The sequence below is a fragment of the Anopheles ziemanni genome, chromosome 3, assembly GCF_943734765.1.
Source record: "Anopheles ziemanni chromosome 3, idAnoZiCoDA_A2_x.2, whole genome shotgun sequence".
NCBI lineage: Eukaryota > Metazoa > Arthropoda > Insecta > Diptera > Culicidae > Anopheles > Anopheles ziemanni.
This window is the reverse complement of record NC_080706.1, coordinates 53,643,143-53,654,764: the sequence shown is the minus strand read 5'-3', so window position 1 is coordinate 53,654,764 and position 11,622 is coordinate 53,643,143. Positions and strand designations below refer to the sequence as shown.

At 47.4% G+C, this 11,622-nt stretch overlaps 3 protein-coding genes across 4 annotated transcripts; 1 reads left to right on the top strand and 2 right to left on the bottom strand.

Annotated features, from left to right (window-relative positions):
- The first annotated feature begins 109 nt into the window (after nt 1-109).
- LOC131288805 (WD repeat-containing protein 36) lies at nt 110-3,013 on the top strand. The gene is made up of 2 exons (XM_058317980.1): nt 110-1,230; nt 1,304-3,013. Exons 1-2 carry the CDS (start codon nt 123-125, stop codon nt 2,968-2,970), a joined length of 2,775 nt encoding a protein of 924 aa, XP_058173963.1. The 5' UTR covers nt 110-122; the 3' UTR covers nt 2,971-3,013.
- On the bottom strand, nt 2,978-4,664 carry LOC131288806 (protein Peter pan). 2 transcript variants are annotated; one of them, XM_058317983.1, is made up of 3 exons: nt 3,881-4,664; nt 3,467-3,816; nt 2,978-3,415 (listed from the first exon to the last, which is right to left on the bottom strand). In XM_058317983.1, the coding sequence occupies exons 1-3, from the start codon at nt 4,597-4,599 to the stop codon at nt 3,036-3,038; spliced, it is 1,449 nt and encodes a 482-aa protein (XP_058173966.1). In that variant the 5' UTR covers nt 4,600-4,664; the 3' UTR covers nt 2,978-3,035. The 2 variants fall into 2 exon arrangements, with proteins under 2 accessions (XP_058173966.1, XP_058173965.1); XM_058317982.1 differs by having other exon boundaries at nt 2,979-3,816.
- A 2,177-nt stretch (nt 4,665-6,841) lies between these two features.
- LOC131285003 (uncharacterized) lies at nt 6,842-11,432 on the bottom strand. Its single transcript, XM_058313864.1, has 7 exons — nt 11,374-11,432; nt 9,912-10,319; nt 8,791-8,926; nt 8,503-8,711; nt 8,379-8,402; nt 7,127-8,292; nt 6,842-7,062 (listed from the first exon to the last, which is right to left on the bottom strand). The coding sequence occupies exons 1-7, from the start codon at nt 11,430-11,432 to the stop codon at nt 6,842-6,844; spliced, it is 2,223 nt and encodes a 740-aa protein (XP_058169847.1).
- Nucleotides 11,433-11,622: the final 190 nt, after the last annotated feature.

Below are 11,622 nucleotides of genomic sequence, written 5' to 3'. Positions count from 1 at the left end.
GACCTGCACTCTGAGTTGTCTTTGATTGTCAAAATTCACTTTTAGCAGCTCCGTCGACTGTTTGTTTCGTACACGTGCTTTTTCCGTTGTTGATTCTCAACTGGCTAGTAAAATACGGCACAATGCGCGGTAGCCACATATTTCAGCCGAATAGGGCCTTAGGATACGTGAGCAACCACATTCCGCCGAATGTGCGTTATATTGACCAACGTAGAGAAAACATTGTGATCACTTGCGTCGGACGATCTTTTCATGTGTACGGTTGCAACAGTTTTCGATTAATCCGTGCCGGTCGTATCCATCCGGAGAACATCACCGCATTAGCTGCTGATGGATTCCTTACCTACGTTGCCGTAGGAAACCAGATCTATGGATGGCGATCCAGTGTGGACCTGCGAAAGGTTTACCGTGGCCACGAGAAACCGGTACACTTACTTCTACCCTTTGCGAAGCATCTCATTTCGGTGGATGAGAGCAGTCTGTTAAAGATATGGGTGGTGTCGACACAAGCCCTGTACTTGGAAATACCGTTCGCAAACAACAGCTTCCAAATCTCTGCCCTCGTTCATCCAGCGTCGTACAAGAACAAAATCCTACTCGGTAGTGCACAAGGCGGGTTGCAGTTGTGGAATTTGAAAACGAGCAAGTTGGTACATAAATTCAAATGTAACTTCCAAAGTAAAGTGCTGCAACTGGAGCAGGCTCCAGCGATCGATGTTATCGCCGTTGGACTGCACAATGGCCGAATCATCCTGCTTAATCTGAAGTACGAGAAAGTGGTAATGGAGGTGCACCAAGACTGGGGACCAGTGACGGGGATAAGCTTCCGAACCGATGGCACTTCCATCATGGCGACTGGTAGTTCAAATGGTCAGGTTGTTTTCTGGGACTTGGAGGAAAAAGCGATCGTTTCTACACTGGTGGCCCACGATGACTCGGTTACCGGTGTGCACTTCCTGCCGAATGAGCCGTTGCTGGTTACGAGTTCCCCGGATAATTCGCTGAAAATGTGGATATTCGATTTGTCCGACGGCGGGGCACGCCTGTTGCGTATACGCGAGGGACATGCTGCGCCACCGACCTGCATTCGGTTCCACGGAGCAGCAGGAAGACATATTCTATCCTCTGCTGAAGATTCATCGCTACGTATTTTCAACACCGTGACCGAAACGCTGAACGCCAGCATGGGGAAAGCAAGCTACAATCGGAAAGCATCCAAAAAGCAAAAAAGTAAATATTTTAAATATTCAGTGGTTTGTAAGGGCAGTTTTTCTCTTATTCCTAATATTCATTTCATTTTCAGAAAAATCCGATGATCCGTTCCGTATGCCGCAGATCAACTATTTCACGTCGGAGACGACCCGGGATAAGGAGTGGGATAGTATTGCCGCCCTCCACCAAGGGTTGGTGCAAGTGACTACTTGGTCTTTCGATAAGCGACGCATGGGTGAACTACACCTCGTGCCGGCCGCTTTTCAGAATAAATCTGAAAACAAGGATTTCAGTGTTATAGCCACCTGTCTGTGTCTGAGTCATTGTGGTAATTTTGTTACCATTGGATATTCCTCGGGACACGTGGAACGATTCAACATCCAGAGCGGCATTCATCGTGCCAGTTACGGATCGCCAACCGCACACAGAGAGTATGTACGCGGGTTGGCAAGCGACAACCTGAACCAATTCGTCGTGTCCGGTGCGGCGGATGGTCTGTTGAAGTTTTGGCACTTCAAGCAAGCGCACAAGACGAGCGTCAAAATACCGGTGGATACGGTCGATGTTGGAGAACCGATAACGCTGCTTCGGTCGCATCGTGAGAGCGCCATGGTTTGTGCTGCACTTGACGATTTTACTGTCCTGCTAGTCGACCTAGACACGCGTGCGGTCGTGCGGCGCTTCCAGGGTCATCGTGGAACAATCACGGATGCTTGCTTTTCACCCGATAGTCGTTGGCTGGTTACCGCTGGGCAGGACTGCACCGTCAAAATATGGGACATTCCATCGTCCTATCTGATCGACCACTTCCGCGTGACTAACATGTGCACTTCGCTTACCATGTCGCCGACAGGGGACTTTCTTGCAACGGCTCACGTGGATTACCGTGGCGTAAACCTATGGGCGAACAAGAGTTTGTTTTCGCACGTTACACTGCGAGGGTTGAATCCCGAAGCCGAGGCACCGCTGCTCGATCTGCCAACAACAATCTGTGAGGAACAGCAGGACGGCATCGCGTCGCAGCAGGAGAGATCGGAAATGGATGTCGACGAGTTGGAAGATGCATTTGAAGAGATCAATCTTGACTATAACTCTCCACCGCAGCTATCGAGTGAGCTGATAACTATGTCCGATCTTGCGGCGTCGCGTTGGCAGAACCTTCTCAATTTAGATATCATCAAGAAGCGCAATCGGCCCCGACAAGCACCACAAAAGCCCGAATCGGCCCCATTCTTCCTACCGACGGTGGCTGGACTTGATTTTGGTTTCGATCTAAATGCATCCAACCAGTCGTCTACTAATGGTACCGGGGTACCGCCACGCGGACAGGGACGAATCATTCGCACGACAGAAACCATAGATAATTTAACGCCTTTCGGAAAACTGTTGCACGATGCGATCGTCACGGAAGCATATGGTAAAGCCATTGCATACCTGATGAACCTCGGTCCCACCATGGTGGACCTTGAGATACGGAGCTTGACTCCGTTATATGGTGGTAGCGGTAGCTTCCCGGTGATGACGACTTTCATGCGTATGATTATAAGCATGTTTGAAGAGCGAAAGGAGTTCGAGTTGGCGCAAAGTTATTTGAGTGTATTTTTAAAGCAGCACGGCCGAGCGATCGTACAAAACAGGGAGCTGAGCAAACTTCTACCAGAGCTAGAGAAAGCACAGTCGTCAGGTTGGTCCTTGCTGGAAGACAAACTGTTGTACGGATTGGGAGTTGTAAGTAACCTAAGGAACTACAGCGCTTAAACATAAATAAATGTACGTCATGTTGTGCGGAGAAAGCTAACGATTCATACTTTCTTTTCTTTATTTCACTTACGCCTGGAGGACTTTTTCCCACCACCTGTCTTCTTCGATCCACCACTTTTGCTCCGTCCCATATGCTTTCCGCCGTTGTATTTAGATTTGCCCTTCAGCTCGTCTCGCATTCCTTTCCGGCCAAATTTACCTTTTCCATTCTTTCCTCCGCCGTTTCTCTTCTTGCTATCATGGCGGTCGTCGTCTTCGTCGTACTGCTTGCGATTGTCCATACGTGGCTTTTTCGGCTTCAACGAGTAGCTCGAACCCTTCGGTATGAACGGTCGCTTCCTGGCGCCCTTGTGAGCCGAATCGAATAGTTCGTCTTCCGGATTGGCACCGATCGCGTCCCGGTAGTATTCGCGATCGTCCTCATCAGACAACTCGCCAACTGCTTCCTCTGCGTCCTTCAGGAGCAGTTTATCCGTCTCGTTGATTTGATTACTCTTCTCTTGTGCCGACGTTTTGGCACGATGGTCCTCTTTTTTGTTTTCTTTCTTCTTGATGTTTTCGGCCTGCTTTTGTTTACGCATTTCCTTCAACTTGCGTTGTTGGGCTCGCTTCTTACGCATGGCTTCCACCTCAATCGCACTCTTCTCAATGCAGTCATGATACAGCACTTCGCCTGTCATCAGATCGTCCTCGATCTTCATTAGGCGCATCGTTATGCGTGGGCCGATTTCATGTAAGCGCAACGATGATTTGTTGTCTTCCAGATTGCCACGATTCAAATTCTGTGGAAGGACCACGTGCGATTCTTCATCATCTACTTCGGATTCCGAAAGCAGGTGACCCCTGGAAAAGAAAAATTTAACAAAATGAAATCGGTGTCATCGTGGCGACTCCGTGGGGTACCTACTTTTCAACAAAATCGGCGATATCTTCGAATCGACCCAGATCCGGTATGTTTCGAGTAACGATTTTCTTCACGCCCTTGTTTAAATTAACCGGCACCACCGTAATGGTGTAATGGCGCAGATCGACCAGTTTGCTGACCGGATTGTAGGACAGCAGTACGCACCGCTTCAGCGAGGAAAGATTCACCGTCGACAAATTGATCGATGGGAACATGTTTTGGAAGGTACTCGCCATCAGCTTTAAATGCTTACCCTCGCCGCTGAAGTTGTTCAGGATCACCAGCGGGGCTGCCTTGAAGCAGTCTTCGTCGACAAATTGTTTGCGGGCACTATTTATCACATCTTTCGCCAGGGTGTACTGATGCACCCTAAACGTCAGTGTCGGTCCCTTTGGCATCCGAATCACCTTCAGAGACAAACTTTCCGTGGATAACGACAGGAGGCACATGTGCGATACGTGAAAATAGCCGGACATATGCACAAAATCTTTCACCTTGTTGATGCGACTCTCGCGAAGGTGTGCCGCTGTGAACGGTTCCATCATCCGACGAAAATCTCGCGATAGTTTGCTAACCGACGAGCATCGTTCGCCGCGGCGAATGACAAACGTGTGAGGAGCATTTTTGATCGCCGTCGGTTCCTCCTCAATAGGAGCAGCCACTTTTACTCGATTCCGCTGCTTTTGCGCTTTCGAAAGCGGCTTACGGGATTTTTTCTTCATATTGCTAGTCACAAAACAGAAAACCAATTCTTCGCCAACCGGGGAACACGTGCGACACGGAGATATTCGTTGTTTACCTGTTTTGACGTTGATGGACTCGAAGAGAACAAGGTGAATACAACATCAAGTTATAATCCACTCACCTTGGTAGAGATTGTGAAGAAACTAGTGATGGGTAATTCAAACCTGAACCGTATATGAAACAGCTCTTTCAGAGAGCATATCCAAATTGTTAAGTGTTAAGATCTAATGGCCTTATATAATGGTCACTTGGCAAAGTCACTGGACTGTTAAACTGGTGTACTGAGCAAGCTTATTTCACCAAAGCCCCCAGTCCTTGACAGTACAGTGGCTTTACCAATGCCACCGTTGGTGACCAGTGTGACGACGCTTTCACATGGCTATTGGGTGATGTCTTTTTAAGTATGTTTTATTGGACTTTTCATGCGCATGAAAACAATCTTAACCCTAACCACAAATAGTTCGGTCAAAATTATGGATTCGACACCTTTTATAGGCTCTCCTTCCTAATTCCTGCTCAACACGTCCGCAAATGGTAAATTGCCGTTAAAATATCTAAGCTGTGATATACAGGAAATCTCAACCCCTTGGTAGTATGGCTGAATTGAGAGGGGAAATTTACTGCTACATACCAGCAGTTCATCCCCGAATGCCCGTTCTCCATGTTAGGAGCGGCTCGAATCAGCGTCTGTTTCCCATGTTAGGGGCGGCTGTATCTTCTGTTCTGGCTTCCTGTGGGATGTAACGAGCTTTCGGTGAGTTCCCCGTTGACAGAAATTTAAATTTTTGCTGCTATCATGTAGTTTCAGCAAGAGTCCCAGCAATCTGCCATGGAAAAACTTGCTGCAACTACATAACAGTTGCAAATTTTTGTCATCCGGGTTGGTTTACCGAAGTGACAGAAGCCGGAGGGCCTTGCAAGACACCCCCACAAGGTTCATTGCAATGAACAGTTACCAAAAAGAATAACAGATTTGAGTCAATCACGCTAGACTTAATTAATTAATTAAAATAGACGGCGGAGATTGGACTACGGCTAGAAACTCGGCACATGGAATTGACAAAATACAAAACAATTTTCATCAGCTAAGTTCGGCGACCACTAAGTGGCTCACAACATAAAATATATTCTACTTACTTTACTTACTTATGTGGCGCTAGAACCGCTGAGCGGTCTTGGCCTGACGAAGCTCCATCCGAAACTGCTCACGGTCGCTCGCCACGCTGGTCTAATTCCCTATCCCGGCTTTATTGGCGGCTTCGTCTACGCCATCCTTCCACCTCAATTTAGGCCTACCACGCCTCCTCTGTCCTTGGGGACAGCCTAAAAGGACTTTACAGGCTGGGTCGTCCGGTGCCATTCTCATGACATGACCAACCCACCGGAGCCTGGCGATTCTAATTCGCTGTACGACAGTAAGGTCACCATACAGCTCGTAGAGCTCGTCGTTATAGCGGCTCCTCCATTGTCCCTCCTCACATACGGGGCCAAAAATCCTCCTGAAATATATTCACTCCGCATTAATGCTGGCGCGTCCACCTTCGTGTAGGTTCGGCCTGATATTTTTCGTAAAACATTCACTGCATTAACCAAATTATTGAAATAAACGGCAAGTTGGATGTGCATGCGGATTAGGATTCGGATTCAGATATCCAGATTTCAGACCGGATTTAAAATGAACTATTCAAGTCGTTACATGGATTTGATTCCCCCAAGTATCAATATCCGAATATATTGAGCAAGTAGCAATAGCTGAACACATTTGAAGATGGTTCCCCCCATAAACATAAATCAAAACTGGCGAGCGGGTAGATGAAAACCTCGAAATTGGTAGAACAAAATTCAATCGACCTACAGTATAATTAATTTATTCGTGAAACAATTTACCCTTCCGAGAAATCCCTCACTAGTTATTCACATTTTTTCTTTCTACGAATCTACATTATGCAGAAATTAAAAGTGCTTAAACAGCAAGGTACAATGCGATCCAAACGCATCTGGCTAAGATAAAGTTAACTTGAACATTTTAAAATTAGATATAACCTCTCACAAAAAAGGCAAATAGTACAGACGATTACTACGGGTGTAATTGCTTGACTAACAAATGTTTTGCATTCTATTCACATTTAAATTCCTGCAAATCTATCTCGTACAACATGATTTAAAATATTCCTACCGCAATTTTACACAAAATTGATTGCTTTTAAAATTTAATCCTCATTAAATTATCTGAAGAAAATCTGGTTCAGTGACGACATTTTGCTTGTACATTGGAATCAGCATGTCGGGCGTAAGATGTTCGTAAAGTGAGTGTCCTGTCAACCAAAATGTCTCCATGGTGCCTTTGCCCTTTACATCCACAGTACCACGTCGTGTAATTTTGAATCCTCCAAGTTTGTCCAGCATCTCTTTGGTAGTTTCCGAGATGTGAATTTTCATTGCTAAAAGAACGGTATCGTAAATAACAGTTAAAAATCGGGTTTATCAATTCGAAAAGTTACGCACGTTCTCCAGTTGATTCCATCCGCGACGCCGTGTTGATTGTATCTCCGAACAGGCAATATCTGGGCATAGTGGTACCGACGACTCCTGCTACGCACGACCCAGTGTTGATGCCCACGCGTATTTCTAGTGTTCGATTATTCATGTGCGGTATACTGAAGCCCGAAATACCGCATATCAGATCCAACGACATCATGGCAATTTCACCGGCATGGCGGTCCCCGTTGCGCTGTGGCAAACCGGACACCACCATGTATGCATCCCCGATCGTTTCCACCTTGTACACATCGTACTTGAGAATGATCGAGTCAAACAGTCGATAGAGAGTGTTCAGCATGATCACCACCTCCATCGCGCTGCTGCTGGCTGAAATGTCCGTGAAGCCTACGATGTCGCTGAAAAAGATGGTCACGGTATCGAACGTTTCCGCCGGAACTTGACGCTGCTGCTTCAGTTGCTTCACCACGGCCGGTGGCAGCATCTGGTAAAGCAGTCGGTCAGATTTACCCTTCTCCATCCGCAGCTCCATCGTGCGAGCCATCAGTTTGGTCGAATAGTTCTGTATCGTGCTGGTCGCTACTCGAATCATGAGCACCAAAATCGGACTGATGACGAATATCACCACGACGAGCGTGATCGACACCGACTGATACTTGCTTGCACTGTATATCTCCTCGAGGATCGTGTCCTGGACATTCGCCTGGATGCGATCCTGTACCATTTGCAGGTTGCCGAGGATTGTCGTCACAGATTGGTAGTATTCCACCAGCGCGTCCTTTCGATCGGCGGTTGATGAGTTGATGAGTACCTGACCACGCCAGTACTGCATTACTTTGAACTCCGAGCGCGACATGATGTTGAGGGAGGTCATAAAGTTCTGAGCCGAAGCGATGTAGTCCAGGGCGGCCGCATCGCGGCGGATAAATTGAGCAAAATCGGTCAGATCGAGGAAGCCGTCGCGGATGAACTGCAGCACGAGAATCGCTGCAATATTGATATTCTCGATGGCCTCTATTAGGTTTTTGTACACCACAAACTGGCGCCACACCGTGGAGCTGATGGATGTACCGGCGCTGCGGACAATCTGGTGTATAACGTACCGATTGAGGGCGTTATACGGCTCGAAGTACTCCAGCCCAGTGAATGTTTCGTTCTCCGGGCTGGTGGTTCTAGAACGACAAACAGAAAACACGGAAACATCACACAAGCAACATGCTACCCAGTTTGTAGACAAAATAAAAATTCAAAAAATTACCCAAGCATAACTTTCCTTGCTTTGCTTGAAAATTTTTCGAAACATTGTTTAGTTAAAGTATTCTTTTCGGTACAAATATGGAAGGGTATCTCCGACGTGGTTCATATTCCCGGTCATACGTTACCTCATGGCCAGTATCAGCGTTTGGTTGGTCGCGCCCGCTTGCAGAAGATAATTGAGATCGTCGCTTAGGTGGTCAAGGGCATCGTCAGTGTTGACGATGGACAGCTCCACCTGTGATCGATTTTTCCCGGTCAGCATGTAAAACACCAGGCTCATGCGCTCGTGTTGAATCACGTTTAGCAGCCTCGTAATGTTAATCGTCAAGCCCATCTGGAAGACACGCAGCGAATCGGTTGCGAAAAGTTAAAACTGCATCATCCGGGACAGTATCGACTTCATGGCTTCATACTTCTTCTTGGGCAAGTTTGGTTTCGCTGTACGATTGCACATGTTGTTGGAGGAGTATCATGTTTTGAATTACGACCGATGCTATTGGTATTAGTAGTACTATCAACATGTGCGTCATGAACAGCCGGCGAGCATTTCTGGACGAAAGGGGGAGAAAAAAAGAAAACAAGAACAACATCCACATTGATATCAAAACATCATTGGATCGATAATAAGAGATTGGCAACGTACAAAAAAGCTCTCGCGTATCAATATTTGCCTACACGATTCCGAAAAAGGATTTTGTATTTCTATTTAAAAAGACTAACAACATTTTTGCAATCCGTTATTTGATTTGCAGTTAAAATTTGAAAATTCTACAAAAAATATTGAAAAGTTCTTTATTTCATAATCGTTTTTTTCTTTTAATTTGTGCGTAAATGTTGCGCCTACCTATAGTACTGCATGGTACAACATTTCATTGCTTGTTAGAAAACGATTCCGGAACTGACTATAACCCACATCGAATTTTTAGCGTTCAACAAATGATACATATAAAATCTATTTGTTTCCTTTTTACACAATTTATATGCAACATGTTTCTTGAAATATGGCAGTAACCTGAGGACTTTGGAAACATTAAGAACGGCCCATTGTGCTGACTGTGGAAATATACGTAATATGAAAACATATTACACGGGGTTTTTATTTGTATCCACATAACCTACATACGTGTTCATCCATTCCAATGATTTTTTCGTTTCGATAAAAAACACTGTAATTCATAATTAACACATGAGATAAACTGTTCCATTTTCCCAAGGACGCACGGTGGGAATCTGATTCACATGAAGCACAATTGATTTGCTCATAACTCATGCAGGCCATTGCGGGAGTCCAGAAAAAACAGCAACAAAAATATCTCACACATAATTAGATTCCAATATCGGAATTGAGCGCGCAAAGCTACCACGTGGACGTGATCAATAAAAGCGCGGGAAAGCTGTTTATCGGACGCGCGGTAACGAGCACTAAAACGCGAGCCTCGAACTGTCGGTTCGAATTGCGTCGATATTGCTGGCATGCGGACACGATCCGACATCACGTTTGAGAATTTATATTGTTCCGCTTTCTGCGACCTACCTTGAGCTGGGGTTGAATTTGAAACAGCCGTACATCGTCACCTCGCGCTCGAGGGCCACATCCGAGCAGGACGTCGATTGGCGCGAGGTGGAGGTCGCAATCGATGGGGATGATTTGAGCGATAGGTCCCTCATCCGGGACAGCTCGCCGGGGCCACCCGGCGCACCCACGGCGAGACGGTCCTGCACGAAGGGACATTTGCGCTGGATGGGCGTTCTTCCTCCGGTCCCTGGTGCTGGCGCTCTCCGGCCGCCGGCAACGAACTGTCCTTGCGCCGGAACGGGATCGTCCGGTGGCGGATGGACCGTCACTTGCGTACGCTCCAGCTTTGACCAGACAATGGTTAATGGGTTTGTCGGTGTGCAGCCGGCTCCGGAATGAGGGCGCAAGATTTCCCACTCCGAACAACTACTCGAAATAAATCGATTTGTGCTCCAAAAATACCCACAGCATTCAAAACATCAATTCAAACAGACTGTGGCGCTTCGTTGGCAATGCCATCGCATGAAACAGGCTGGTCTAAGGATTCTCTTTTTTTGTTTTGCCGCACGTCCTTTTCCGACCGCCCGTTCCCTCGGCCGCTCGCGTCCTTCTGTTTGCTTTCCGCCCGTGTAGTACGATTGTGGAACAATATTGGTTTTCCGGATGTTTATTTTAGCTTCTTTTTCTTATCCTTCTCAGATATTTGTTTTTTTTTGCCCGTGGTATAACGGTATGCATCGAAAATTTATTGCGAGTTGCAAATTCTTCTCACCACGTGGGTTAACGGAATGCACGAACGGGAAGAAGAACAATAAGGCCGCGATAAAAACGAACGTAACGCATATGTAACAACACGCGGACACTCGTATTATTTCCACTAACAATACTCTCTCTCTCGCATACACACACTCATGCACACAAACAGAAATATACACAAGTCACAAGTCACAAGTCACCGAGATTAACCGGCAGCGAATTGATTATTACACTCCGGACGTCAGAAGATGCGGCTGCTGCTGCTGCCAAAATCCGAGACCACCGTACTACAGAGCGTACGAACGGAAACTACATCTCCGCAGGACACGACGGCGTACTTTTATACACACTCTCGTGCCATTCTGGCGCTGCTCTCGTCCCCGAAGAGGTGGCGAGCGCGCGAACGAAAAACGCAGGCCGCCGAACGAGAGCCGGTCGGGATGGAGCCGGCCGACATGGTATGCCGGCATACCAGGACGTCACTAATTAGGTTGCCAAACGGTTGCCCCGGAGCAACCGGCGGCAGGCCCGTTCACGGCACACCGGGAAAAGCGGTGCCGATCCAGTGCGGTTATCCAGTGCTACGGAGTAGATAGTGTTATCATTGGAGCTCGTGTTCGGATGCCTGCTCGGCCACCCAGCCATTGATGGCCCGCCCACCGCCAAGTACTTGGAGGACTTGGGCTGCGTTTTCCCGCGTCTTTTCCCGTGACTATCGGATTACCGGTCGTCGGTTGGCTTCGTCCGTGCGGTCGGCAGTGTCGAGTTGCACACGTGAATCATTTCGTCACCGGGCCGTGGTTTTTCATTCCGTTTCCCGGGGAGCTTTTCTGCATGCTCCCTCGTACTAGTTCCCCTCGGGAGCTCCTTGCAGCACGGTACAAGTTGTCTTCCGTACCGGCTGGCACGCGCCCGGTTGCCAGAGCGCCGGTGAAGCTCGGGTGAAATTGACAAACACGTAACCGAATACAGT